At 49.0% G+C, this 27,849-nt stretch overlaps 1 protein-coding gene across 1 annotated transcript; it reads right to left on the reverse strand.

Moving 5' to 3' along the window:
• Positions 1-8,963: 8,963 nt before the first annotated feature.
• On the reverse strand, positions 8,964-27,465 carry LOC115642748 (extracellular serine/threonine protein kinase FAM20C-like). Its single transcript, XM_030546463.1, has 10 exons — positions 26,969-27,465; positions 23,209-23,384; positions 22,985-23,063; positions 20,373-20,465; positions 18,310-18,425; positions 17,458-17,638; positions 15,515-15,624; positions 9,902-9,983; positions 9,603-9,662; positions 8,964-9,237 (listed from the first exon to the last, which is right to left on the reverse strand). The coding sequence occupies exons 1-10, from the start codon at positions 27,463-27,465 to the stop codon at positions 8,964-8,966; spliced, it is 1,668 nt and encodes a 555-aa protein (XP_030402323.1).
• Between the last annotated feature and the right edge of the window lie 384 nt (positions 27,466-27,849).

Consider the following 27,849-nt stretch of genomic DNA (forward strand, 5'->3'; position numbering starts at 1 on the left):
GCCTGGGCGGGCGCCTGTCACCGCCACACGCTGCCCGAGCCGCCGGGCCGGGGCTGCCACTCACCCGCCGCCGGCCGCCCCCATTGGGCGGTTCGAACACAAAGGCCCCGGCTGGGCCCCGCCTTCCCGCCGCTTGGCTCCGTCACTGGCCCGGGCGGCGGGAAGCCAACTCGGCCCTGGGGCGGGCATTAACCTGTGAGCTCCCCGGCGGAGTCCCGCGCAGGTCAGAGTCCGAAGCTGCAGGGTGCCCGGCGCTGTACAAACAGGACAGTCCCTGCCCCAAGGAACGGGCAAACTAGGCGATCGCTAAGCAGCTCCACAGAGCTGGGAAGCCAATGGTGCTCTAGCTTTAATCCACATTCCCATTCTTACTTATCAAAGAATCTGCCTTACAGTGACAATGGACCAGCTTTCCCCCCACCCCCAGCCTAATAGTGGCTTCTTGGCTTTCCTGTTCAATCTGGATTGGAACATGGGACATAACCCCTGCTCTCCCTCTATTACAAAGTCAAAGCAGCAACCTATTCCTCCCCCAAGGTAACAATACTGTGCTGTGTTGCCAGCTCTTGTGATTTTATTGCGAGTCTTGCACTATTATGTGTGTTTTCTTAAAGCCCTAGCTCCCGGAGTCCTGTGATGTGAGACTCTCAGCTTTTTTTTTTTTAAAGTACATTTCGGGTCATTGTTAGAGCTTATAAGCTTGAAAATGTGAATGCTCAAAAGCAAGCAAGCAAATACTTAGATTGCAAGTTCTTTGGGGGCAAGGACAGTGTTTTTGTTTTGTACAGCACTTAGCACGTTGGGGTCCAGGTCTAAGTCAAAGCGCTGCAGTCAGTCTGTCTAGGGTACTTATATGGCGTCATTGCCATAGTATCTGAGGTCTCACAGTCATTTCAATTTCTGTATCATCACAATAACCCTGCGAGATAGGGAAGTACTATTATCCACCTTGTACAGATGGGAAACAGGCACAGAGAGGCTAAGTGACATGTCCATGGTCACATGGGAAGTCTGTGGCAAAGACAGGAGGTGTTATGGCAATGCAAATAATGAAAAGACTCACAATTTATTATTTTTAAACTCCATGATTTGTAAGTTATCTAATGATTTTTGGGGCCTGACTCATGATTTTTGAACGTGCAGGGTTGGCCATATTGCACCAGTTGGTACACATATTACAGAGCGAAGCTTCCACCCCTCACATAAATAAAGCACAACTTCAGTCCTGCAACAGTAGCTGTAGTCAGTGGATACCAACCCCCATCATGTGATGGGGTATTAACCTTTTGTAATTATAATTCTGACCTATGGAGACAGGAAATAAAGATCAAGCTCCTAATGCCCCAGCACTTGTATGTTACACCTTTATTACAATACATGTCTGATTTTCCCAACCCTCAGTCTTACTAGGGTTTGGGGATCACAAAGACTTTACCAGAGCAAGATTCTACTGCATCCTATAGCACTAAAAGAACCACAGCTCTTTACAAAATACAGTGAAACCTGTACTAAACAGTCCATTTCCAAAAGGTAACACCCTGAGTTAAGCAACTACTTTATGACATCCCCAAGTTTTCCAATACAGTTTGGTTCAACTGCTTGTTAATGAACCAACTCTACCAGGCGGACGAGCTTTCCTGCTCTCTTGCAGATTGCTTAAGACTTTTTTTTCACAATGTAGACAAAAAACCTGCTTGGAATTGCAGCCCCCCTGGGTGGAGAATGGTAGTTGGTGGTGCAGTATGCTGTACACATGTGGTGCAGGGAAATTTTGGCCAAAGACATGGGGGCAACAACATGCTCTTAAGAAAAGTGTAACGGGACCTTCCATGTCCATGCAAAACAGACAGGAGACTTGAAAAACATTGACAAAGTAGGACATTTTAATTAAAAAAACTCATTTCCAAGCATGACAAAAAGAGATCTGTAGAGCACTATAAAGCTTTGAGAGGGAAGATAAGAATCACAAGGTACATCTGAGACCAATGAGTCCTTTAGCAGGACAGGAAGAAACAGTCTTGACAGTCAGGATAGTTTAAAGATAAAAATAAACAAGCAGGGATGCATTGGGGGTGGAAAACACCTTTTGGGCCTCCTGTGTTCATAACAAAATAGGGCACAAGCCCAGTTTTTCACCTTGGCTCTCACCTTTCAGTCTCAAAATAGGCTGAAGTATGTAAATAAGGTGACCGGAAGTGATGTCAGCTGTGATAGCAATCTCTTAGACCCAGCTATCAACTTTCAGGAAGAAAATTAAGGTGGCTTCGCAGCATCCAAAGCGGCCTGGGAAAGGAAGATCACCGTCCCCCATTCATAGCCAAGGGAAATGGATGGATTTTTTGCTGTTGCTAGAAGCAGCCAATTCACCATTAAACCACAGCTTCAAAATGTTGTATGAAGCAAACTTTCTCTACAATAAAATAATAGACTAGACCTGCTCTGTATTTTTCTCTCTTTCCTTTTTCTCTTCCTGGTCTCTTCTTTTTCTTCTAATTCAGTCCCTTTTCTACAGGCTTGCAGAATCCGTTTCTTCCCAACTGATTTGTCTATAGTTTTTCACCCTTTTCTAATATTTCCATTGATTCCCCCTCCCCCCCGGCCAAGATCCTTTATCTTTCTTAATAATCATTTTGTTTTATGATTTGTCTTTCTTCTGTCATGTAGGCCCCAATTCTGCAAAACATTTAAGCACAGGACTTCAGTGGGATTTCTTGCATGCTTAGGTGTTTTGCTGGATCAAGATGTAGTCTGGATTGGCCAATCCATTCAGTCTGGTCACAATTCACCCCTGAGAACTCTGTCACTTGGATTCCTTTGTAGTCCCCAGACTGGAATCCTTCTTTTCAGGAACTCCTGCATTAAGACTCAGAGTCCCTGTTGGGGCAGGGGCGGGGGAGCAGTTGGTGATCTCTAGTTCACCACGAGCATGTCTGGACAGTTTATCCCTCTGATATTGCTCCCTCTCTTTCTTTAATAGGTGGTGGTGGGGAGGAGGGCACGGGTTAATTCCACCCCTACTGAGCACCTCTGATGGCCTGGGCCTGGCCACTTTGGGGTTCCCATATCCTAGGGTTGTGGTGCTGCTTCTGCTTTCAGGAGTCTGACTGTGCTGGGAACTGTTTATATGGAATGTCAAAGAGATAGAGCCAAATTTAGCCCCAGTGTAAATGGGCGCATTCTCACTGACTCCAAATCCTTCACACTAGCCAGGTGCCTTTACAGCTAGTGTTGGTTACAGCACCTCCTGCAGCTGTAGGCATCAGTCATGCCCAAACAGTGCTCCTCTTTTTCCCTCAAGTCCTTTCCCCCTGTTTCCATCCTCTCTGGAAAAAATGACCAGCACTCATCCTAGCTCACTCAGCAGGCATTTGACCTGCCCTCCTTGGTCCAGCTGTCTCTCTCTCACACACATATGCCATCATTATATAACTAGGGGCAAGTTTCTCCCCATTTTGGCAGAGAACGGGCTGCCAGCCTTTTAACCAAGCCAATCCCCGCACCCCAAACAAAGAAAAAAAAATAAAAAGAAATCTCAAACCCAAACAAAGAACAACAAAGTCCCTGGTAACCGTTAAGGACAGAGTGCCTGGCAGGAAATATGAAATTCCTGTCTCCTGGAGCTAGGACAATGACTGGTAGTTTCTATCATTTCAGAAGCATAAAACCTGGGGAAGAAATATGCTGCTCTTTCATCTCTAGACACATGGGTTCAAATCCAGTCCTGGAGCCACAAATGACATGAGATTGGTGGGTCACAGCCCATCCCCAGTCAAATGTTTTTTTCTGTTTCCCAAAAGCTGTAAAGGATGTAGAATCACAGGTGTTGGAGATGGCAAAGATCTATTTGGATACTTCTTGCACGTCCCTGCCTACCCCTTGCCCAGAGCAGGGCTGTTCCCTATAGTATGTTCCCAGGGCTTTATCCCATCCCTTCCCTTGGGAGGATAGTCACAATGCAACAGACCCGACACAGGCTGCCAGGTAGAAATGGTTTCCTGACATCCAGATAAAATGTCCTGTTTGCTCAACTTCATCCCATTATGGCCGTGTCTCGACCAAGCTCTTCCTTAACACCCCCCCACACCATTATACAGCTGCTTGTGCAGCTCCACCAGTAGTAGCACTGAGGAGAGCTCTAGTGTAAGCAAGGCTCTGGTGTAAGCAAGGCTCTGGTATTTATATTGCCAGGTCATCTAGCCCAGCTGAGAGCAGGCCTACATAACATGAGTGTTGACACGCTGGCAGCCAGCCTACACTAGAGCTCTCCCCACTGCTACCACTGGTGGGCTGGACTGCTGGTAACTCAGGGTATGTCTACACTGCGATAAAACACCTGAGGCGCTGAGTCTCAGCACTTGGATCCGCTGATTTGAGTTCACTGGGCTCGGGCTGCAGAATTGCAGTGTAGACGTTCAGACTGAGTCTGGAGCCCAGACTCTGAGACACGCCCCCACCCCCTGCCTCACAGGGTCTGAGCCCCCAGGTGCCAGCCCAAGCCCCAACCTTTACATTGCAATTTTACAGCCCCACAAGTCTGAGTCAACTGACCCAGGCCAGCCACGGCCGTGCTGCCGGTCTTTTATTGCAGTGTAGATGTACCTTAAGTGCAACTGAGGCCTTAGTTATACTCCTTTAAATCCCACTGTATGCCCCTCTCTCCTTGTTGTGTACAACCTGGTTACTCGGAGACTGAATCCCGTTTATCATCATTGACCAAACTAGATGTATTTAAAACTCTTTTAATCTCTCCCTGTAACACAAGTTCTCCATTCCTAAAAGCAGGAACACTAGTACCTAGCACCTCCTGGACGCTACCACAGCCTGACAGTAGCACCACTAACAATGCTAGCAGCACCTGCCTTCCCCCTGCCCCCATCGCAGCTTTTGTTGATGGAAAACTACTGCAGATTAGTTTCCAACTCCCCCTAGAGGGATTAGGGGGATAATCTAGGTGCTGAGCCACCAGGACTAAATATGGTGCTAGTCCCTGAATAGATCTGTGCCATTTGAAAGAACAAGTCTCACGTGGAGGGGTGAGAGAAAATTCAAGCAGGGGCATTTGAAGAGGAAAGGCAGATTGATCCTGTTCTCCCAAAGCCTTGGCTGGCTAGTTTCTGTTTCTCTTTGCTATGACATTAGATAACTGTGCTGGAACTGCAGGCTCACTCGCTCTCCTCCCCACATCCCCAGACCACAATCCAGGTTCTTCCAAGTGCAAAATCATGTAATCCCATCAGTAATTAAAAGATGGATGCCTTTTGGTCCCATGGGAGCTGCAGTGATGTCATCACTGCAGAGTTTGTGAAAGATTTATCAAGAAAGAGGGAGGAAGGAAAAAATCTGGAGAGACACATGATCCAATAGTTTAGACACAGGTTGGGAAATCCTGAGTACTAGTCCAGGCTCTGCCAATGGCTCCTTCTCTGACCTGTCTCTTCACCTCTCAGTTCCCCATCTGTAAATGGGAATGGCCCACCTTGCAGGGGCAATTTGGGTTCCCCATCCCCATTAATACAGCACCTGAGCACCCAAGTTTTTAATGTAGTTCTCCCAGGGCTGGCTCCAGCTTTTCTGCCACCCTAAGCGGAAAAAAAGACGAGCAGCAGCACTTCAGCAGCAGCTCAATCGCACCGCTTCTTCTATGGTAATATGGCGACGGGGCCTCCCTCTCTTCCTCTTCAGCTCAAAGAGGAAGAGAGGGAATGAGGGACCCACCGCCGAATTCCTGATGAACACCCGGACATGCCACCCCTTTGAATTGGCTGCCCCAAGCACCAGCTTCCTACACTGGTGCCTGGAGCCGGCCCTGAGTTCTCATCACAATCCTCTCCTGAGGTAAGGAAGTGCTATTAGTTCCATTTTACAGAGGGGGAACTGAGGCATAGGGAGGCTAAGTCACTTGGCCAATGTCACCCAGAAAGTCTGCAGCGGAGGAAGGATTCGAATCCAGCTCTCTCCAACCCCAGGCTGATGCCTGGAGTACTGGACCATCTTTTCTCTCTTTTTTGGTTGTGAGGATTTAGCAGGTAAAGTGTTGTGAATGTGAACAGTCATGTATATTGCTATTACCCTTATTCAGGGAGAATTAAGAAGTGGTGAAAGGCAATTATATGAGAATCTGCAAAGGTTTGCCTCGCTCTTGGAGGTTGGGGCGGGGGTGGATTCTCTCCATTGCTCTGTGTACCAGGGATTTGATAATTCCAGCTCTGTTGGGGCTTTTCTACTACACTGGACTAATTTTCCACTGTTGCTGTTGTGACTTTGTGCAGTCTGTATGGTTTTATAAAAATATGGTAATGAGTGAAGACAATGTAACTAAAATATGCTTCATGCAAAAGGTCTCTTGTAAGGTATCATTACAAAGCTTATAATCTACTGAGCGTCATCATCCTATTTGTATGAATGTACCACTCTTGTATCTGGGACTAGAAATATGACTCTGAGGGCCTATTGTAATTATGCAACGTGTGGGCCATTAATGGTTTGGAATCCTAATAGCTCCTATCAACCAGGACAACTGACTGGGGCTCTGTTTGCAAGCAAGCCTTCCTGTGAGTCAGGCTGGGAGGAATGAAGGCTTGGGGTCTTACAGTGACATGTGATCATGTCACATGAACTGGAATCCATCTTTAACCTGGTGCTTTTCTGGGGAGGGAGGGGTGGAAACCCAGAGAGAAACAAAGGATTCCTGCCTTATGCACAAGATATATAAAGGAGTGGAACAGAATAAAGAGAGGAGCCATCATGACGAATCCCCTAGCTACCACCTGAGCTGGAACAAGAGCTGTACCAGGGGAAAAATTGTGCCCAGGCCTGGAAGGTGTCCAGTCTGAGGAAAAAAAACTTACTGAAGCATCTCTGAGGGTGAGATTATCTGTATTCACTTTGATTAGGCATAGATTTGCACATTTTATTTTATTTTGCTTGGTGACTTACTTTGTTTGGTCTGTTACTACTTGGAACCACTTAAATCCTACTTTCTGTATTTAATAAAATCACTTTTTACTTAATTAATTAACTCTGAGTATGTCTGAATACCTGAGGGGAACAAACAGCCATGCATATCTTTCTATTGGTGTTATAGAGGGCAAACAATTTATGAGTTTACCTTGTATAAGCTTTATACAGGGTAAAATGGATTTATTTGGGTTTAGACCCCATTGGGAGTTGGGCATCTGAGTGCTAAAGACAAGCACACTTCTGTGAGCTGTTTTCAGGTAAACTTGCAGCTTTGGGGCAAGTAATTCGGACCCTGGGTCTTTGTTGGAGCAGACAGGAGTGTCTGGCTCAGCAAGACAGGGTGCTGGGGTCCCGAGCTGGCAGAGAAAACAGGAGCAGAGATAATCTTGGCACATCAGTTGGCAGCTCCTGGGGGTGGGGGTGGGGGTCTGTAATCCAACCCATCACAGCTGTCACTGGGCAGTTCCACGGGTGGTAGCAATGGCAGAAGCTCTCCTGCAGGTTATCTGCCAATGTTTTTAACCACTATATCATCCAGCCCTGCTCAGAACAGCTCTAGAGATTTAAAGTGTCAGCAGTCACTAGCACCTTGTTTTCATTCTAGGATGAGGGTAATGATACATACCAAGGAAGAGGGCATTGTAATGGCAGTGGCACAGGCTGAGATGCCAGTGATAGTCTGCAGTGGCAACATGAGATCCACCACTATCACAGTAACGAATGCTTTTGCTTTATGCAGCACTTCTCTGAATTCTCCAAGCTGTGCACAGCAACTAGTAGAGGAGTCAGGAACGGAACCCAGGTCCTCTCACTCCCCAAGCCAGCCACCCCCCCCCAATCACTAGACCATGCTTCCTTGGTGATCGGATGCACCCCCAAAGACCCTCAGTTACTGTGTTTGCGAGTTTCCAGCCATGGCAGTGTGCTCCCAGTTAAGTGAGGGTTATTTATTAACTCACACATCACAGGCTTATTTCTGAGTAACTGAAACACTGAAACACCTTAAACATGGGCTAAGGAGCTATGATTTTTAATGTAATGTTCACTGTACAGACAGGAAGTCCCCACTGGGGGCTTTCCCCCTGCAAAATATTCATCTGTTATTTACTTGTATTCCAGCAGTGCTTCCAGACACTAACCAAAATCAGGGCCCCATTATGCTAAGTGCTGTGCAAACACATAGTGAGAGACAGTCCCTGGCCCAAAGAGCTTACAAACAAACAGACACAGGTGAAAGAAAGGCATGATTATCCCCCTTTTACAGATGATTGACTTACCCAAGGTCACAGAGGTGATGGCAGAGCCAAAAAATGAACCCAGTTCTCCTTAGTCTCCAGAAGTGTCTTATCCACAAGAGCAACCTTTCTCCCTAAGTAGCCCAGGCTCCTCAGTCTTACCAAAACCCAGGCCTACACTTCACATTTACTTCAGTATAACTATATCGCCCAAGGGTATGAAAAATTCACCCCCCTGAGCAATGTAGTTATATCAACCTAACCCATTGTGTAGACAGCATTATGGCATCAAGAGAGCTTCTCTTGCTGATGCAGCTCCCGCCTCTCAGGAGGTGGAGCTATTATGCCGCTAGGAGAGCTCTCTCCCATTGGCTTAGAGCATCTTCACCAGAAGTGCTACAGCAGCGCAGCTGCATTGGTTGCAGCTGTGCCGATGCAAGTTTCTAGTGTAGACTGGCCCTACTGACTCCAAGACTTTTCAAGAGCTGAACACTTACCAGAGTTTGAAATCTACTTTCCTCCCTCCCCTGGGTTCACTTTGTAGGGTTCCCCCCTTGATTACAGCCAGACCTCCCACTTGTCTCTTTGCCCCACTCACTTCCCTCTCTAAACTGTCTCCCTCTCCCCACCATCAGTAGATCCAGGGACTATGCCCCCAGTATGGGCACCTAGCCATGGCTGCACTAGTGCTGATTCTCATTCAGCAAGAGTCCAGATTGCAGAGGCAGCCTCAGGGGTCATGGTGGGAAGGCGTGTCAGCTCAGCCTATCACGCTTTTTTGCTCCTTGTCTCTTGGCGCTGCCATATCCCTTGTTTCAGCTTTCCCATGTCATCCACCAGCACCTCCTTCTGGCCTCCCTTTGCCATGCACACCCGCACCATGTCCAGTACTCGCTGGAGCCGCCGGTCCAGAGCTTCCAGGTGAGGCTCTGATAGGACTGGCGAGAGGCGGTCTGAGGCCAGCGCCTCCCGCATGACGTCACTGAGGCGGTACGGCTCCGTGGCAAGCAGCTGCAAGCGCAGGAATGTTGACTTCTTGATACTAAGAGTGGGGATGGGTGGAAGGGAAGAAAGGAGAAAACAAAAATCAACCAAGTTAAGGGACAGCCGCAACAACATCTGATATTCATGCAGTGCCGTCCAGCCTGACTGATCCCAAAGTGCTTTGCAGACAGTATATGCAGGGATCGCTCACCCACTGCTGAAACCGACATCTCTGGGGTGAGGCGCAGCAGCCACTGTACTCCATGTGACAGAGATCCTGCTTTTTCATTTTGAAAATCCAGTCACACAAGCCCAGACAGGGCACTTCCTGAACCAGAACAATCAGACTTCCACTGATTCCTTAGCAAGTTACCCCTCTGGGGTGGAATTGGGCAGAAGGGAAGGGGCAAAGAGAGCAATTACCTGCAGCACTGCTGGAGAGGGGCCAGGATGGACATTTCATCATGAGAATGTCTCCCAAATCTACGGGGAGCAAAGAGAGTGTTGATTAGGAGTGTAATGTGCCCCTTATGGGCTGTGCAATATTGTCCATCCCACCTGGGCCAGCAATATGGCAATGACATCACAAGTGATGTCTGGGCTGCCACATCATTCCCAGCATGTGCAGAGACACCCCCCTCCCGCCAGATCCTTCTCATTGCCTCCCTGTGTCTGCTGTTCTCCATACTCCTTGTCAGCAGGAGTCCATCTCCCACTCTTACCCTCGGCCGTTGTCCAGGTGAAGCAGGAAAGTGTCATTACCAAACTTCTCAAAGGTCTCATAGTGGTGTCGGTCCATGTTACCTGCAGAAGGGAGAGGAGAATGAGGACAGGGGAAGGGGGAAAGCAGTAGAGAAGATAAACTGGACATTCTGCTTCAAGCACATCCTGAGCTCCAGGGATAGAGTAGACAAAGAGCATGTCTACACTACAAAATTATGTTGACCTAAGTTACAATCGACACAGCCACCACAGTAATTAAATCACTTTTGCCTGTCCACACTATGCTCCTTGTGTCAGCAGTGCATGTCCTCACCAGGAGCCAGGGGCACTGATTTAACTGTCGGCGTGGGGCATTGTGGGACGGGTTCTGAAAGGCAGCAATGGTTGATATATGCAACTGCATCGATCTAACCACGTTGACCTAAGCACTACACCTCTTGTGAAGGTGGAGTTAAGTCGGCATAGTGGGTGAGTTGAGTTACATCAGCGGGGGCAACATTTTAGCATAAACGCTTAGATTGACGTAAGCTGCCTTATGCCGACCTAACTCTGCAGTGTAGACCAGGGCAAAGAGCGTGTATGTGTATGTAGCCTCTCTCCTTTAGAGATGTGGGTTGAACTTCTAGTGGGTCAAACTTCTAGTGGGTCATCAGTGAAATGAGTTTGGTGGGCCTAAAAAACCACTGCCAATGTTGACAGGACTGGCTATTTCTTTTCAGGGGAGGTCCCAGACGAGGACAGTGGGGGATGCTACAGCTCAGGTCTGCGTGCTTGTAGTCGGGGGGGGGGGGGAAATGGAACTGCAGGAGAGAGCTGCATGCCAGGACTGCAGTGCAAAGGTAGAACTGTAGGTACGGTGAGATTGAGCAGGACTGAAATAGCTGAGAGTAGAGTAGAGCAGATTGGAACTGTGAAAGGAGTACAGAAGATGGCCTGGTTTCTATATATCCTCAGGTAGTGAAGAAAGAAGCTAACATATTTTTGGACCCCTGATTATTTTTGAACATCCATAGATATCAGAGACTAGAACAAAGCTGTTGAGATGCTGATCTTTAAAAAAGGAAAGAAGAATGATCCTAGCAATCGCCACCCAGGTTAATGGAGCCATGAGCAATAAACAGCACAAGATTTATCAATAATAGATCTTGTCAGTCAAACTCTTCTGCATTTTAGATAAAATTACAAAGTCAATGGATCTTAATAAAACATTGGATACTGTGGCTCACAGAATCTTACTCTTAAAATTGATGTCGATATCATCTTGGATATGTCACTGTCCTGTGGACTGGAACCTGAATGGAAACTCTAAGACTAGCAAGCAATGGCACAGTAATGAGTTGGAGGAGCAGCCTAGAGAGGGGTACTGCAGAGATAACTGGTGGAGCCATCTCATTTAACATCTGGAAGAGGGAGTGAAGAGCATGTTAGTGGTTTTCACAGCTGGTACTAAACTGGAAGGAGCCACAGACCCCAGTGAGGAGAGAGAGAGAGAGATGTAACAAAAGGGATTTAAGGACTTGTCTACACACAACAACTGCACTGCTTTAATTATACTGCTACAGCTAAACCAGCCATGGTTCCTGGTTCCCCCATGAGGAATTGCCATGAGATGCATTCCAACTTCACTCTAATTAAAGCAAAAGCTATAGGTTAAGATATTCTGCTGAGCAAGGATTTGGACAGAATTGTACCAATGGCAGGTGGGATTGACACAGAGCTCTAAAGAGAGCACATCAGACTTTGCTGGATGTGCTAGGGATCCTGGCAATCTGATTGTCTGCACCTGGAAACCCTGCTCAGCAGGGGCAGCTCTAGACATTTCGCCACCCCAAGCATGGCATTATGCCGCGGGGAGCAGTCCCACAGCATGCAGCCTCAAGCACGTGCTTGGCATGCTGGGGCCTGGAGCCCCCCCTGCTGCTCAGGGACAAAATATGAAGCAGATCATGTCCACAAACTGTTTTTCGACACCCTGCTAACAGATTTATTGACAGCAACATTCAGACTGAACTGGGACCTCACCTGCAGTGACCTCAAGAGAAGCAAGGTCTGATGAATTTCTGCTTGACCACATGGATTCAGTGGTAGTACTGGAAGCTACAGACAGCAGAAGCTGATTGGATCTGCTTTTCTCCAAATACCAAAATTCAGTCTCATGGAACACTTACTATGGCAGGACCCTGAGAACTGTAAAGTACTGTAAATGGCCAGGGAAAATAAATTCCAGTAGAGTTAAACAGCTAATCATGACAGAGATAAGCAGACAAGTCACGACTGATGGCCAGTCAAGCCCAGCCTCCTCTCTTTAGCAATGGCCAGTGCAATACACATCAGTGGAAAGTATAAAACTTACTTAATGGACAATTTATCCAATAATATGCCTATGTGGGGAAACAAGTGAAATAAACTGACAAGGAAGATCTCTGAAGTCCCTTGCAGGACAATGTTGAGGTACCAGCCAAGGAGATACCAGGGATGTAGCTGTTGTCCAAGCTGCAGAAAGAAGAGATGAGAAGAAAAATGGTGACCACTATTCCAGTATGTTGTCAGGTGTAAGGCATCAAGAAAAGGCGTGCACCAGAGAGTGAATACTGGCTAGCACTATGACACAAGCCAAGATTTTCAAAGGTGATGATTAGTGATTGGGGTCCCTGATCTGGGACAGCTTAAAAGGCCTGATTTGCAGAGGGCCAATACTCAGCACCTTCTGACAATCAGGCCACTTTAAGATGTCTCAAGTTGGGCATCTAAAATCACTCAACACTTTTGAAAGTCTTGGCCATAGTTCCACATTTATTCCAGAGGAAGAAAATTAGAGAGAGGGAGGCATCGTCTGTTACAGACCCCTTAAAGTTTGGGGCATCAACATTCAGACATCTGCTTCAGGGAACAACCTTCAACTCTTGGGTCAAAGGACAGAAGTGTTTGAAAACATGGATAATGCTAACAGAAGGGTCAAGGGAGGAAAATGGCCTGCAGAGAAACTGGGAACTCCTAAAGAAGGAGTGAAGTTGTAATGCTCAGTCTTATTGCCCCACAACAGCATGCCCAGTTAATCCATCTGGTGGTATTTGATAGTGTGTAACCTGAACAGAACCCAGGAAAAGGAAGAGGCAGATAAGTAGCAGAATGAAAATCGAGAAAGGGATGAAAGAGAAGAGATCACTGAGGACAAATCTAAGACATTAATTTCAAAGTCTAAGTTGTGTGTGGGACTTGGAGGATCAATCTGTCCCCAGCACAGAGCTGAGACTGAAGGCCTCCAGCTATTCTCACTGCAACAATCTGGGGCACCCTGAAAGCTATTAATGAACAATAGCCATAAATGGAGCAGAAGTAAGTCCAAAGGCACCAGCAGCAAAATCAGCCTAACTGCTTGCATCAGTGACAAAAGATAGTGGAAAAAGGGAAACTATCCAAGTTATGTAAAAAGTTAAAGAAATTGGGACTCAGCGGAGACAACAAACAAGCAGTGATCAAGACATGCTCTTCAGATCCCTAAGTGAACAGAACATTGTGAACAGCACCGAGGAATAGCACTGGAATACATCCATAGCAAAGAAGGGCATGAAACAGGAGGGGCAGAAATGAGAGTGGTAGGGGGGAAAAAAAACCCAAACACTAACAGCATTAGCCAGTGACTGGGCAATAGCCATCATTGTCCTTCAGCTGAATGTACTTGTGCAGCAAATGCTGTAAAACTGAATATTGTCTGTAGGAAAAGTAATGCAGATGCTACTGTTCAACAGCTTGGAGATACATTAAAAACCACCAGCCACCCAGTGTAAGAGCACAAGACACATAGGCAACATAGATTTACATCCCATATGGCCCCACTGAAGTAAATATAAGTTCTTCTCCCCTCCTATGACAGACATTCAGAACATAACTGACTGGTCTTTATTCCTGGCTTCAGTCATCAGATGTGGGGTGACAAAAGATCAGGTCCCTGTCACATGGCAGGAGTCAGAATGCACTGATTCTGGATGTCTACCCAGCAAATCAAAACCTGTGGCTGGCCTGTGCTAGCCAACTTGGGCTCACAGGGCTGTTTCATTGCTGTGCAGACTTCTGGGCTTGGGCCACAGCCCAAACTCTGGGATCCTGCCACCCTGCAGAGTCCGAGAGCTTGGGCTCCAGCCAGAGCCACGGAGTCTACACAGCAATGAAACAGCCTTGCAGCCCAAGTCCTGCAAGCCCAAGTTTCTTTGCTTTGTGGACATACTCTCTCTGGCTACTGTAACAGCAGGATTTAACCATTTATTTTCCCCTCTTGCTTCCCAATAGATGGCACCATAATGCTAGCCGCTCTGAATGCAGATTGTGGGAAGGGATAAGACAGATGAATGACAAAACTCATAGATGCTATCGAGCCTTATTGCCTTGATTTAAAGAGTTCCCAACGCTACAACTCCTCAAGAATGGAATAATTTCATCACAGCCATTTTCATTAGTTAGTACTATTTCTATGACCTTTGTACGGGAAATTGTGACTTGTTGGCAGTGCTCGAAGGGGCGAGCCATTGGCTGTACACTCCAGCCCAGAGGATGCAAAAACAGATATAGAAAATGTTGGCCAGCTAAACAAAGCAGGATGCTGAAGTTAGATGTGTGGGGGCGCAAACCGTGGCACAGATAAGATAAAAAGGCACCTTTACTAAAAGGAAAGTAGCTCTCCCAATGTAGTGTAGACCAACAATGCTGTAGTTTGGTCAACAAGGAAGCATGTGAAAGGACAATATTATACCCACTGTTGTGACTGTTACTCTGGAACACTTGATGAACTGGACTTCATCCTCCCAAACAACAACCTGAACCTCAGTGATCTAGGGCAGGTCATTATGGTGCCAGTGGCATTAACAGTCAAGAAGGAAACAGCTTTCTGCTGGTAATGCAGAAAGTGTAATATATAACTGGAATGCTAAGAATGACATTTCAGAATGGGGGAAGTGGATGAGCCCAGGGTTCATTTGGTTTAAAACAATTAAAAACAAAAAATTCTGGAAGTTAAAAGTTAAAATTAAGTGTAATGATGGAAATAGCTAATGCGGTGTGAAGTGCAATACCAGAGTGCAGCCAATAGGGGGTAGACAGTGGGACACATGCAGTAACACTGAGTAACAGTTGTTATGGATAACCAGGGAAAGCAGGAAGTGGAGACAGACAAGTTCCCCAGAAGGGGCCCTGTCATTGCTCTGTGAGATCTGTCTGATCTATAAATAAAAGCAGAAGTGCCATGTAGGATCACGTGCCCTCAAGGATTTGCTGCTTGGCTTGTACTGAGCATGCTCACACAAACTGAGCATGCTCAGTAACACTGCTGAAGCCAGCTGCCCTGACTCTGCCCCTCTACTATCTGCAGGCAGGGGTCATCTGAGGGTTGCCAACCCTCCAGGATTGGCCTGGAATCTCCAGGAATTAAAGATTAATCTTTAATTAAAGATTATGTCATGTGATGACATTTCCAAGAATACATCCAACCGAAACTGGCAATCCTAGTCATCTATGCAAGAGCCTCAGTCTCCTTGCAGGCACGAGTGCGTCACACGTGGGCAGTCTGTAGCCCAGGCCTGGGAGGGCATGGGCAGGTTGTTAGAAGGGCACCCACTCACCCATCAGGAAGTCAAGCACAGTCATGTCTATGAGGTCGATCAGGCGGGAGCCACTATCGTAGGGTGGTGTCTTTCTCACCTGAGCACAGTAATTCTGATTCAGCTCCCACCTTAGAAGAGGGGCCAAAAGGGGGAGAGAAAGTAAATCACAAGGTGTCCTGGGCTCTGGGACCGGGGGAGAGCATCGCAGAAACTTCGGATGACTTCTTTTAACCGTTAGGGCTTCCCTGGGCCTTCTCAATCCCACCCCCAGGAATGGATTTCAAGGGACAGTCCATGGTAGTTTTCTAGGGTTGCCAACTTTCTACTTGCACAAAACCAAACACCCTTGCTCCGCCCCTCTGTTGAGGCTCTGCCCCTTATCCAAGGCTCCGCCCCACCGCTCACTCCATCCCCACATCCTCTGTCACTTGCTCTCCCCACCCTCTCTCACTCATTTTCACTGGGCCCGAGCACAGGTGCCAACTTTCTCTGGCGCCAGTGGGTGCTCATGGCCCCCCACCCCTGGCCCCACCCCGACTCCACTCTTTCCCCACCCCGGCCCTGCCCCATTCCAACCCCTTCCCCAAAGTCCCCACCCCAACTCCACCTCCTCCCTGCCCCATTGGATCCCTTCCCCAAATCCCTGCTCCAACCCCGCCTCTTCCCCCCCCACGCCACATTCCCTCTCCTCCCCCCTTCCTCCCTGCCCTTTGAAACAGCTGTTTCACGGCACAAGCACTGGGATGGGGAGAAGCAGGACGTGGCAGCGTGCTCGCAGAGGAGGTGGAGGTGAGCTGGAGCAGGGGGGGCAGGGTGGGGAGCTGCCGGTGGGTGGTGAGCACCCACCAATTTTTTTCCATGAGTGCTTCAGCCCCGGAGCACCCACAGAGTTGGCGCCTATGGGCCAGAGCAGGGGGTTGGGATGCAGGAGGGGGTGAAAGCTCTGGCTGGGATATGGGGTGGGGGAAGGGATGAGGGCTTTCAGGTGTGGAAGGGGGCTCTGGGCTGAGGCAGTGGGTTGGGATGCAGGAGGGATTGAGGGCCCCGGCTGCAGGTATGAGCTCTGGGGTGGAGCCAGGGATGAGGAGTTTGGGATGGGGGAAGGGGTGAGGGCTCTAGACTGTGGGTTCAGGTTCTGGGGTGTGGCCAGAAATGAGGGGTTCAGGGTGCATGAGGAGACTCTGGGCTGGGGCAGAGGGTTGGGGTGCGGGGTGTATGTGAGGGCTCCGGCTGGGGGTGCAGACTTTGGGTGGGGCCAGGGATGAGGGGGTTGGGGTGAAGGAGGGTGCTCCGGGATGGGACTGAGGGCTGAGCGGGGATCAAGGCTGGGGCAGGGGGTTGGGACATGGGGGGGGGTGCAGGCTCTGGGTGGCGCTTACCTCAAGAGGCTTCTGAAAGCAGCAGCATGTCCCCCCTCCGGCTCCTACGCAGTCAGGCGGCTCTGCACAGTGCCCCATCCGCAGGTGCCCCCCCCCCGCAGCTCCCATTTGCTGCAGTTCCCAGCCAATTGGAGCTGGCGCTTGGGGCAGAGGCAGCATGCAGAGTTCCCTGGCTGCCCCTATGTGTAGGAGCCAGAGGGGGTACATGCTGCTGCTTCCAGGAGCCACATGGAGCCATGGCAGGCAGGGATCCTACCTTAGCCCCACTGCACCATTGACTGGACTTTTAATGGAGCCACCAGTGTCCCTTTTCAACTGGCATTCCAGTCGAAAACCAGACACCTGGCAAACCTCAGGTCCCACATCATGTTTGGCTGTGCTGAGGGGAACACCACCATCTTCAGTTTGCATCCCTGACCTAGCGCCTTGACACTGTCTGTATCACATTCCTCACACCCTCCTCTTCCCCACACAGCTGTCAGAATTGCTGTCCCCCCGCCACATCTCTCCTGCAGCCCCCATCCCATTGCCACTCTCCACCCACACCATCTGCACCCCAACCTTCCCTCCCAACACACTCACTCCGCCTTCTTGCTTTTGTGGTACGAGCGTCTCCAGGGGCTGCGCCAGGAGTGGCGTTTGGCCAGTTCCTTGTCGGGAAGAAGTGCCGCCATGGAGCCCTCGAGCTGGTCCGGTTTGCCACACAGGGCATGCTCCGTGGAGCAGTAGTAGGAGCACTCCCCGAAGAAGCAGACATTGCTGGCTGGGGAGGAGCCAATCAAATCAGGACAGAGCAAAGGTCAGCAAAAAGCAACAGTTCCAACCCACCCAAGGAGTAACAGAGCCTTTCTGGTGAGTGCGATGGCTGCTGGCTGAGGAGAGCTCACTGCAGGACATGGACAGTAATTCTGTACAGCAGTTGATCTAGATGAGAAGAGAGCAGGTCTGCTCTTGTTGCGCAGTTAACCTAAAGGCTCCAGCGTGGCTGGAACGCAGCAAGGACATAGCCAGGATCCCACTATCACACCCACAGGCTGAAATACACGGCTAGCAGGAGATCGATGAGTTGGGGAGAGGACCTGCCCACTGGGTAAAGTAGTTGGAGTTATCTGCCTGAATGCATCTTTCCCAAGATACAGGACTTTCCAAGGGAAGATGGGATTCCTGGGCAGGTAACCTCTAGTGAGATGGAGTAACCAGGCTGATAATCTGGATTGGAGGAAGACATAAAACCCAGGCAGATAACCCGGGAGTGGCTCCAGAGCACTCAGGCAGGTGATCTCCATCCAGATGCACTGCAGATCATTCCTTAATTACATGTGGGTTGGGCAGTGGCAAGTGGGGTGTGAAGATGCGTGTCACGGGAGTTGCCGTTCACCCCACAGGAGCCCAGCCAGGGAGTTTGTGATGGGCACACAGGCAGAGAACACTCACCTGGGGAAATGAAGAAGGTTCTAGCCAGTTTCTTGTCAGTTGTGATGTCACGAATCTCTTTAGTTATATTCACCAAACGACCAGCCACTGGAGGGATTCTCCGGAAATCCAGGATCCTTCAGGGACAAGGAGAGAGCACAAGGAACTAAACAAGACACAGGACCAAAGCAGTTTCTTCCCTAAACTGAGAGCTTGTTTCACAACCAGATGGAAGACAGTAAGATCATCATCTGCAGTGACTTTAGCTAGAGTGAAAATGACAAGGGCTATTGATCACCATGCTTTGGTGTGTAAGATGTGGAGTCAGGAATATCTCTACTACCCCACTGTTGTAGTATTGCACAATTAGGTGCACATCACAGGGATTTTGCACCTTCCTCTGAAGCTTCAGGTACTGGCAGGTGTTGGACACAGGTTTTCGGACTAGATGGCCCATGGGTCATTCCAGCTAAGGGAAAGCAGGGCAGATTGAGTACAGATGATCTGATCCAACACAACAACTCCTGAGTTCCTGGAGAAGATACTCCAATGCAGCATTTTTCAAATTCAGCCACCATAGCCACATGGGCCCACCAGGGGCTTTTCTTGTGGCCACAGCTTCCTGGGCTGTGATTGGGGGGGAATGGGAGGAGGGGAAGCAAAGCAGCAGCCTCTCCCCCTCCCTGGTGCTCCTAGATGCATGAGCTTGGTATTGGTTGCTAGGGCTGCCAGCGGGGGTTAGGTCATACCCCCTTCTGGAGACACCTGGGGCACAACACTGGAGGAGCAGGCAGCCAGTGAGTTCCCCAGCTTCCCATCGGCAGTGGGGCTCAGGCTTTGGGCTTCAGCCCTGGGGTGGTGGGGCAGTAGACTCTTGCCACAGGGCTTTGGTTTCCAACCCCTGACTCTGGCCTCGCAGTAGCAGGGCCCCAGGTTCCGGCCACATGGTTTCACGCTCCATCCCCAGTCACGGGGCTTCAGGCTCTGGCCCCCCTCTGCCTCCCCTGGACATCCACCAACTCATCCCCATCACCCCTGGCCCTGCTGCCTCCCCCAACTCCCATCCAGGGCTTAATTTATCCCTAGGCTTGCCAGGGCTGAGTTAATCTACTGTCAAAAGTGATATATGTTTAATATTACTTTTCCACAGACTTATTGCTAGCAATAAATTAATTACAATGATTTGGATGTGTATATGGGCATATTTATTTGTTTTTCCTGAAGCTAATTAAGTATTTTAGGGAAAAGTGTGAGAGTAGCCACCAGCAAGAGTTGGTGGTTGCACTCCCAGGCCACCAAATAAAATTTGTCTAATGAAGGCTGGGAATCTACCAGAAACTCCCTGACTTTGTCATTAGGGAAATAAAGAATAGGTCTCATTGGGCCTGTGTCCTGCACCTGACGTGCAATGGTGGTAGATTTCAGTTGGGTCTGTCCCTAAGTAGATATTGGTTCACATCAAAAAATTACTTTACAATCTGGCAGGACAATCTGTGTTTAGGAGAGGCCTGCATTGGAAGTGCATGGGGTTAGTATTAGGATACATCAGCAGAGCTGTGTGGCAGGCCAGAACTGGCCAGGGGCAGGCCAGCGGGGATCCTATGGGTCTGGACAAGAGTACATGGACAGAACTGGATTGGGGGGGGGGGAAGGTGAGGGGTGCTCTAATGTCAGGATTGAAGGGTACTGGCAGCTGCTTTTATCAGGGGGTAGCAGGACTGCTAGAGTAGGAAATGCTGCAGGTCAAGACTGAGGTGCATTGGCAAAGGCATATGCCTTCCAGGGCCAGGTTTGGGCCCATTGAATGAGCAGTGTGTGCAGGATCTTATGAATGAGTGACCATGGAGTTTAATCTACATAGCATTGTAGATGTGCATGATGTTTTGGTGACATAGCACCTTGGGGAAATAATTGTGTAACAGTCTGAATAAGGATTCCCCTCTTTCCCCACCAGATGGAGAAAGGGGGCTTCCTGCGGATGGCAGATCCTGTGGCTAAGATCTCAGGACTGCTGCCAGCCTCCTTTAATAGATGTACTCTCTGTCCCCTGAAGAACAGAGCTGGAAGGGCTTTGAGGGGCTCACCTGTCCAGGTGAAAGGCTGCTATTTCTGCATTGTGTCGTTCAAAGTCCGAGAAGTAAAAGAAATCTGCTGGGGTCTCTTGGTCCCGAGTCTGCCTGAAATGAAAGGATGTGGGGGGAGAATGGGACAGAGGAGGTTAAAGTCTCCAGTGCTGAGTCTAAGCCTGCTCACTACTATGAGGGAAACTTAGAGTCATTCACTTTCTGATCTATATGCATGTTTTATGTCACTTCCCTCTCCAAACTCACGGTGGACACCAGAGCAGTGGAAACCACCTCCAACCCCATTCATTAACTGCCTCAGTGTCACCCCATCATTTGCTATATGTTTCGTAGATTCATAGATTCCAAGGCCAGAAGGGACCATTATGATCATCTAGCTCAGTGGTTCTCAACCCCTGGGGCTGCTTGTGGCTCAATCAGCACACAGCTGCAGCCCAAGTGATGCCCTCAGGGCCATACAGCACACAGCTGCAGTCCACATAACACATAAAGAGCTGCATACGTGGCCCACAATGGTAAATAGATTGAGAACCACTTATCTAGCCTGACCTCCTGTATAACCCAGGCCATAGAACTTCCCCCAAATCATTCCTCAAGCAGATCTTTAGAAAAACATCCAATCTTGGTTTAAAAATTGCCAGTGATGGAAAAATCCACCCCGGCCCATGGTAAATTGTCCCAATGATTGATTACTCTCACCATTAAAAATTTACATCTTATTTCCAGTCTGAATTTGTCTAGCTTCAGCTTCCAGCCATTGGATCATGTTACACCTTTCTCTGCTAGGCTGAAGAGCCCATTATCAAACATTTGTTCCCCATGTAGATACTTATAGGCTATAAATAAGTCACCCTTTAATGGTCTCTTTGTTAAGCTAAACAGATTGAGCTCTTTGAGTCTATCATTGTGCAGGGCCGCCCAGAGGGGGGGGCAAGAGGGGCAACTTGCCCCAGGCCCTGGGCTCCACAGGGGCCCCCACAAGAGTTTTTCGGGGCCCCTGGAGCGGTGTCCTTCACTCGCTCAGGGGTCCCAGAAAACTCCTGCAGGGCCAGGCCCCAGAGCTTCTGCTCCCGGTCTTCGCTGGCGGGGGAGTCCTTCCGCTGCGGGCCATCGCATTACCGCAAAAGTGGGACCTGCTGCCAAAGTGCAACCCGGTCTTCGGCGGTAATTTGGCGGGTCCCGCCGCGGGTCTTTGGGGCACTTCAGCGACGGGTCCCAGAACGGAAGGGTCCCCCGCAGCCGAACAGGGCCGGCTCTAGACATTTCACTGCGCGGGGGGCCCCCTGCTGCTTGCCGGTCCCATGGCTCTGGTGGACCTGCCTGCGGATGCTCCACCGGAGCCGCGGGATCAGCTGACCCTCCGCAGGCACGCCTGCGGGAGGTCCACTGGAGCCGCCTGCCGCCAATGGCCCCCGGAATCCTCTGGGTGGCCCTGTCATTGTGTCAGGCGTGTTTCCTAATTGTCTCATCATTCTCATGGCTTTTCTCTGAACCCTCTCCAATCTATCAACATCCTTCTTGAACTGGGGGTGCCAGAACTGGACACAATACTCCAGCAATGCTTGCCCCAATCCCAAATACACAGATAAAATAACTTCTCTTCTCCTACTTGAGATTCCCATTTATATATCCCAGAATTGCATTAGGACTTTTGGCCAAATCACCACGTGGGTTGCTGATGTTCAGCTTATTATCCACCATGACCCTCAACCCTTTTTTAGTCACTGCTTCCCAGGATAGAGTCCCCCCTCCTGACATTCCTCCTGTTATTCTTTACATATACATGCTGTCAGGCCCATAGAGAGAAATGAGCAGCCACAGTACATCATGCTGGCTGGGGCCACCTCCTCCCATTTCTTTATTTACAGACATTACTGATGTTTTGGGGGGCATCCTGCTTGGGACCCCCTGGTACAACCGTCCTTCCTGCCCTCCACCTCTTGTAAATCCTACAAGTTTTTTTTGTTTTTTTTTAGGGGATCTGTAACAATGTTAGGGTTCAGAAGTATCTGAGCATGAGAATTTGGAGTAGTAGATTTCTGAAAAGCATTATCAACAAAACTGCCTATTTCTAAGCTATATTTGATCACACAAAGGGTAGTGATTTCATGAAACTGTCTGTGAAACCCTGCAAAACACACCTGGGTTTCATTTCACACTGGAAACAACTGCGGTTTTGTCAAAGGGTTCCTGGAAGCCGAGGTCCAGTGTGTGACCCAGAGCTGACTTACAGCTTTGTGGTGAAGTTGTGCAAACAATGTACAAAATGATCCACTCTGAGGATTTGCTCCCTGCTACCACAAGAGGTCGCACCACCCCATCAGAAACAAACAGCTGACCAGCATGTCTCATTTGTTTCCCGGAAGGAGGTGTCAGTGGGGGAGGTTACCTCATGTCCCCACCAGCTTCCCTTATAGGGACTCTGGTAAGTAAGCTCATGGAATAAGGCTAAAGTTTCTGCCTCCCTCAGTTTCCTAGGTAGATTTTCCTCACCAGGTAATGAAATGATTTAAAATGAGCCCAAGCCCGGGGTGTTTGGATCCAGGATGTTGGTACAGGCCCATCTCTGGGACTGACCAGGCCCTGGCCCCTCTCCTGCTGGCCTTACTCACTTCATGGGTTTGAAGAGTGCCTCTCCATAATTTGGGAACGTCATGATCAACTTCAGCTGGGTCCCTCCAGGTTTCTGGACTGAAATGATACAGATAAGAATCAGGGCCAGGGCAGAAGAAAAGGGGAAAAGAGAATGAGGAGAGGGACAGACAGACACAGAAAGAGGGACAAAAAGCAACGTAGACACGGCGAGCATGCGTGGGGAGGCAAGCGAGATTGGTACCTGAGCCGATGATTTTCTGTGTAGCCAGTTCCTCCAGCAACATGGGAGTGATGGGGTCCTGCTGGGAGTACAGCTCATAGCGATTGATGCCAATGTGGAACCTGAGCCATGTAGGGTAGGTATCATATGGGGTCTTCCCAGTCGGAAGGACCATCTCTGCTTTACTGCTGCTGACCCTGCAGTCCAAAAGCCACCCCCACATAACAACAACAGGGTTTAGGACATGCACAATGTACGCTCCATCTCCAGAGTGCTCCCTTATGGTCACACCAAACAAGATCAGCCCCTTCTCACACATCTATCAGCAAACAAGAAGCTGGGAGGGGACTGGGTGGAGAGGAACATGGGTGTCGGGTATAAGATAGGGTGACCAGATGTCCTGATTTTATAGGGACAGTCCTGATATTGGGGGATTTTTCTTACATAGGTTCCTATTACCCCCACCCCATCCCAATTTTTCACCCTTGCTATCTGATCACCCTAGTATAAGAGGCTTGGGGAGGCTAAACCTCACCATATGGAGCAAGCAATGCCAGATATGGCGTACCTCCCTTGGGAGGTGCGCTGACCTGCTGCCTTTAGGGTGCTGCCGGCGGAAGTTCCTGAGAGGTGGGGTGGGGATGCCACCAGCACCCAGACAGTGGCCCTGCCCATGCTCCACTCCAAGGTCTCTCCCCACCCACTCCTCTCCCCCCTCCCCCTCTGTAGCTTTCCCTTAAGGCAGGAGGTGGCAGAAGAAGTGTGTCAGGTGGGTGGGGCCTCGGGAGGAAGCCAAGCGGGAGCAGGACTACCACTGGTGGCCCTGCCCTACTTCTAGGGAGCTTCCAGCGCTCAGCTTCAGCCTCCCCAAACGCAAGAGTCACATGTGGCTGATGGAAAGAGCTAGGAGGAATGGCAATACAAAGAGGTGGGAGAGCACTCCCTGCTATTTCAGGCCTAGGCTCCTACACACACCTCAGTCCTGACCTACAGCATCCCTGGCTCTGCCTGGGCTGGACCTCTCCAAAGGGTCCCCTTGCATCTGGTCTTACCACAGGCCAAATATTTTGGGGCAGACCAAACCTTTGGCCCACAGTGCCTGCTAGGCACAGATGAGGGAGGATGCGTTATCTGATGATCCAAGAAAGATTCCACAGTATCACTTTAAGAAAGACAATAAATTTAAACTTCTTAGCCCTTTTTTGCCTGCATTTTAACTTTGAGTCAAAATCTAACTGAATTCCCCCCCGGCATAAGGATTACTACCGGTGTGTACAGTTAGTTGTAGGATATCAATTACTTTAAAGGGCACATCTGTATTTATATATTTTTAAATGTCAGAACAAAGGAGATTCATAGTTATTTTCCAGAAACAACCTTAATGCTGACTCTTTATCCCGACCCATTATTTCCCTTTGATTAGTTTGTCATATGCCCCTGATTTACCTGGGGAGAGGAGTTTGTGTTATCTCTATTAAAACTATCAGACAGTGTAGTTTCTGCACACTTGCATTATGATGTTACATTACAGTAGCACCTAGGCCCAGATCTTTAAATGTACTTAGAAGCTTAAATATCTGAGGATCTGGGCATGTGGGAATAGGGCCCCATTGTGCCAGGTACTGTACAAGCATAGAACAAAAGACAGTCCCACCCCCAAAGAGTTTACACTCTAAATCTACTCCCCGCCCCGGAAGTATACTGAAACTGCATCTAATAGTTCTACCTTAAAACAACACAGACCCATCTACCTGGTTAAGTTATAGACATATGACAGACTAATCCTCTGAGATAGATAGGGTTAAGCTTGTTTGTGGAATATAGCTCTGAATTTCCATTCTTTCTAACTTTTATTTTTAATAACTACAATGTGGTTCCTTTAAAGTAGCTACTATGCATTTACAATATTAATTACCAACTGGCTTTTATTTCTTCATCTAGGCAATAGTGGTGACACAGGCACATGGGGACGCAAATAACCACATGCCAACAGTGTGATTGTTGCACCAAGTCCTGTGTAGATCAGAGAGCATCTCATGAAATGCAAGGCAGGAAGTAACACTGAGATTGTAGGTAACTTAACTGTTGGTCATCTCATTTCAAAGGGGGGCAGTCTGGAGAACGGGAATGCAAATGGTTAGTGCTATGGAGAGGGGGAAGAGGCTTCTTACGCATGGAGAGATTAAAGACTATTGAGTTTGGAAAGGAGATGAGGAGATATAATTTTTATTCAAATAAATATTTATTCTAATAATGAATTGTATAGAGCTGGCCAGCCCAAAAGCTCCCATTTGACTTCGTTTCAGGAGACGAGGACAAGGGGGCCCTCCCATTACAAGGAAGTACATTTAAAATGAACTAAAGGAAATACTTGGATCCTCTGGGCAGCCCTGGATGTGAGCAAGGGGCCTGGGGCAGTGCCGGGTGTTCGGCAGCAATTTGGCGGTGGGTCCCTCTCGGAGGGAAGGACCCGCTGCCGAAGAATGACGTGGCAGTGGTAGAGCAGCCTAAGTGCTGCCAATCGTGGCTTTCCCCCACCGCCTGCAGTCACCAGGCGGCGCTCCAAGGCTTCAGCAGCACTTCAGCAGCCGGTCCTGAAGGACCTGCCGCTGAAGACCCAGAGCGAGTGAAGGGCCTGCCGTGGAAGTGCAGCCGAAGAGCTGGAGCGGCTCACAGGGCCCCTGTGGGGCCCAGGGCAAATTGACCCACTTCCCCCTCTCTGGGCAGCCCTGCTCATATCATCTGATTTTGGCAGCCCAGTTTGAGACACTTTAAAGAGGCCAGATTGTCAGAAAGTGCCGTTCACCCACCCTCTGAGGAGCCTCCAGTGGGGCTCGCAAAATCACTAGTGACTTTTGAAAACACAGGCCATAGCCAAGAACTGTCCTGTGGAATTTACTGCCACAGGACAACTGAGGCAAATAGCTTAGTACAGTTCAAAAGGAGGGCCTTTATGGGATGTGGAACAACAATGCCTCTGACTAGGATAAAGTTACAATGGCCCATGCTCCAGGGGAAAAGCTGATCACTCGCTGAATTCAAAATACATCCCTACCCTCCCAAAAATATGGTATGGTATTGCACAGCTAGTTAGGTGCATTATGGGGATTTTGTGCCTGCCTGCAAAGGATCTGAGAGTGGCCACTCATGGGTGAAGGCCCATGGCTGGCTTTATCTATACCTGGGTAGCAGCTTAGGAGGCCACATGTATGGTCATAGCCTTGTACTAGAACGCAAGCCCTGCAAGGCTGGCTGGCCGTCCAGCCAGCATTGCGTCCTGGGATTGGGGCCTGGATCTTCTAAACTAGGGGTTGGCAACCTTTCAGAAGTGGTGTGCCAAGTCTTCATTTATTCACTCTAATTTAAGGTTTCGCGTGCCAGTAATACATTTTAACATTTTTAGAAGGTCTCTTTCTCTAAGTCTATAACATATAACTAAACTATTGCTGTAGGTAAGGTAAATAAGGTTTTTAAAATGTTTAAGAAGCTTCATTTAAAATGAAATTAAAATGCAGACCCCCCAGACTGGTGGCCAGGACCCGAGCCATGTGAGTGCCACTGAAAATCAGCTCGCGTGCCGACTTTGGCACCAGTGCCATAGGTTGCCTACCCCTGTTCTAAATCAAGAGGGGGAGGAAAAGTGGAGACACCAAAATAATTATTTACCCAGCATCCAAATACATTTAGGGCCAGCCCTGGACACAATACCATGCTGGATGGACCATAGGCTGGTCTGGTTACTGTGTTCCTAAAGAATATACTGTGTCAGGTGGTCTCTCACCATTCATCACTCCCACTGCTTTTCAGCGTGAACTTCTCTTTGGGGTTGACACTGAAGAGCTTGTCCTTCTTCACCAGTTCTGGGATTGGGATCTTATAGAGGGGATGCTCAAAGAGTGCTGCCATCTTTGACCGCCCTGTCCATGCCGACTTCCCTCCTGCCCACTGGTGCTTAAAGTCACGATCTCGGAGAACCGTCTTGCTTCCGTCACCTGCTGGTGGCCTCCCTTCCAGTGAGCGGGAACCTTTCTCCAAGGAGCCATTGCTGCCACTAAAATCCTGAAGAATCCTCAAGCTCAACTGTTTTTGGACTGAAACTAACGGGCCGGATGGCGGGAGGCCCAAGGGGTTTGCTGCTTTTGGGATACAGCTGCAGGAGCTGGGAGCAGCTGGGAGAGCCAGGTCCAACGCCATGTGCATCAGGAGAGCCAAGAGGAGGAGAAAGAAGAGCAAAATTTTAAACTTCCTCTGGAGCAGAGTCTGTAATCGGCGTAACATACTCTCCAGGCTGATACACGTGGCAAGGTGCAAATGTCCACGTGTGGGTAGGAAAGAGTTAATATTTATGCAGTGTGATCCCCTGGCCAAAAACAAGAAGGATGGAGAAGTCCTGAGCAGTGTAGCATCCTGGATTTAGAGTTTCAGCGTTAAAAAGCAAGGGCAATGCAGAAGTTGGGGTTTGCAGGTGAAAAGTAAGCTAGCAACACTTGTCACCTTCTCTTCTGCTGCTGCTGCCGTTTCAGGACGAAAAAAGATTGTATCTGTCCATGGCAGTGAGTCCAGAGCAGCTCCCAGGTCCCTTGTGGAGAGGACCCCCTGGATGTGGCAGCTGTCAGCAGGACAGAGAGGAAAGGAGGTTGCAGCTTGGTTTATCAGTGTTGA

The sequence above is a fragment of the Gopherus evgoodei genome, chromosome 1, assembly GCF_007399415.2.
Source record: "Gopherus evgoodei ecotype Sinaloan lineage chromosome 1, rGopEvg1_v1.p, whole genome shotgun sequence".
NCBI classification, from domain to species: Eukaryota; Metazoa; Chordata; order Testudines; family Testudinidae; genus Gopherus; species Gopherus evgoodei.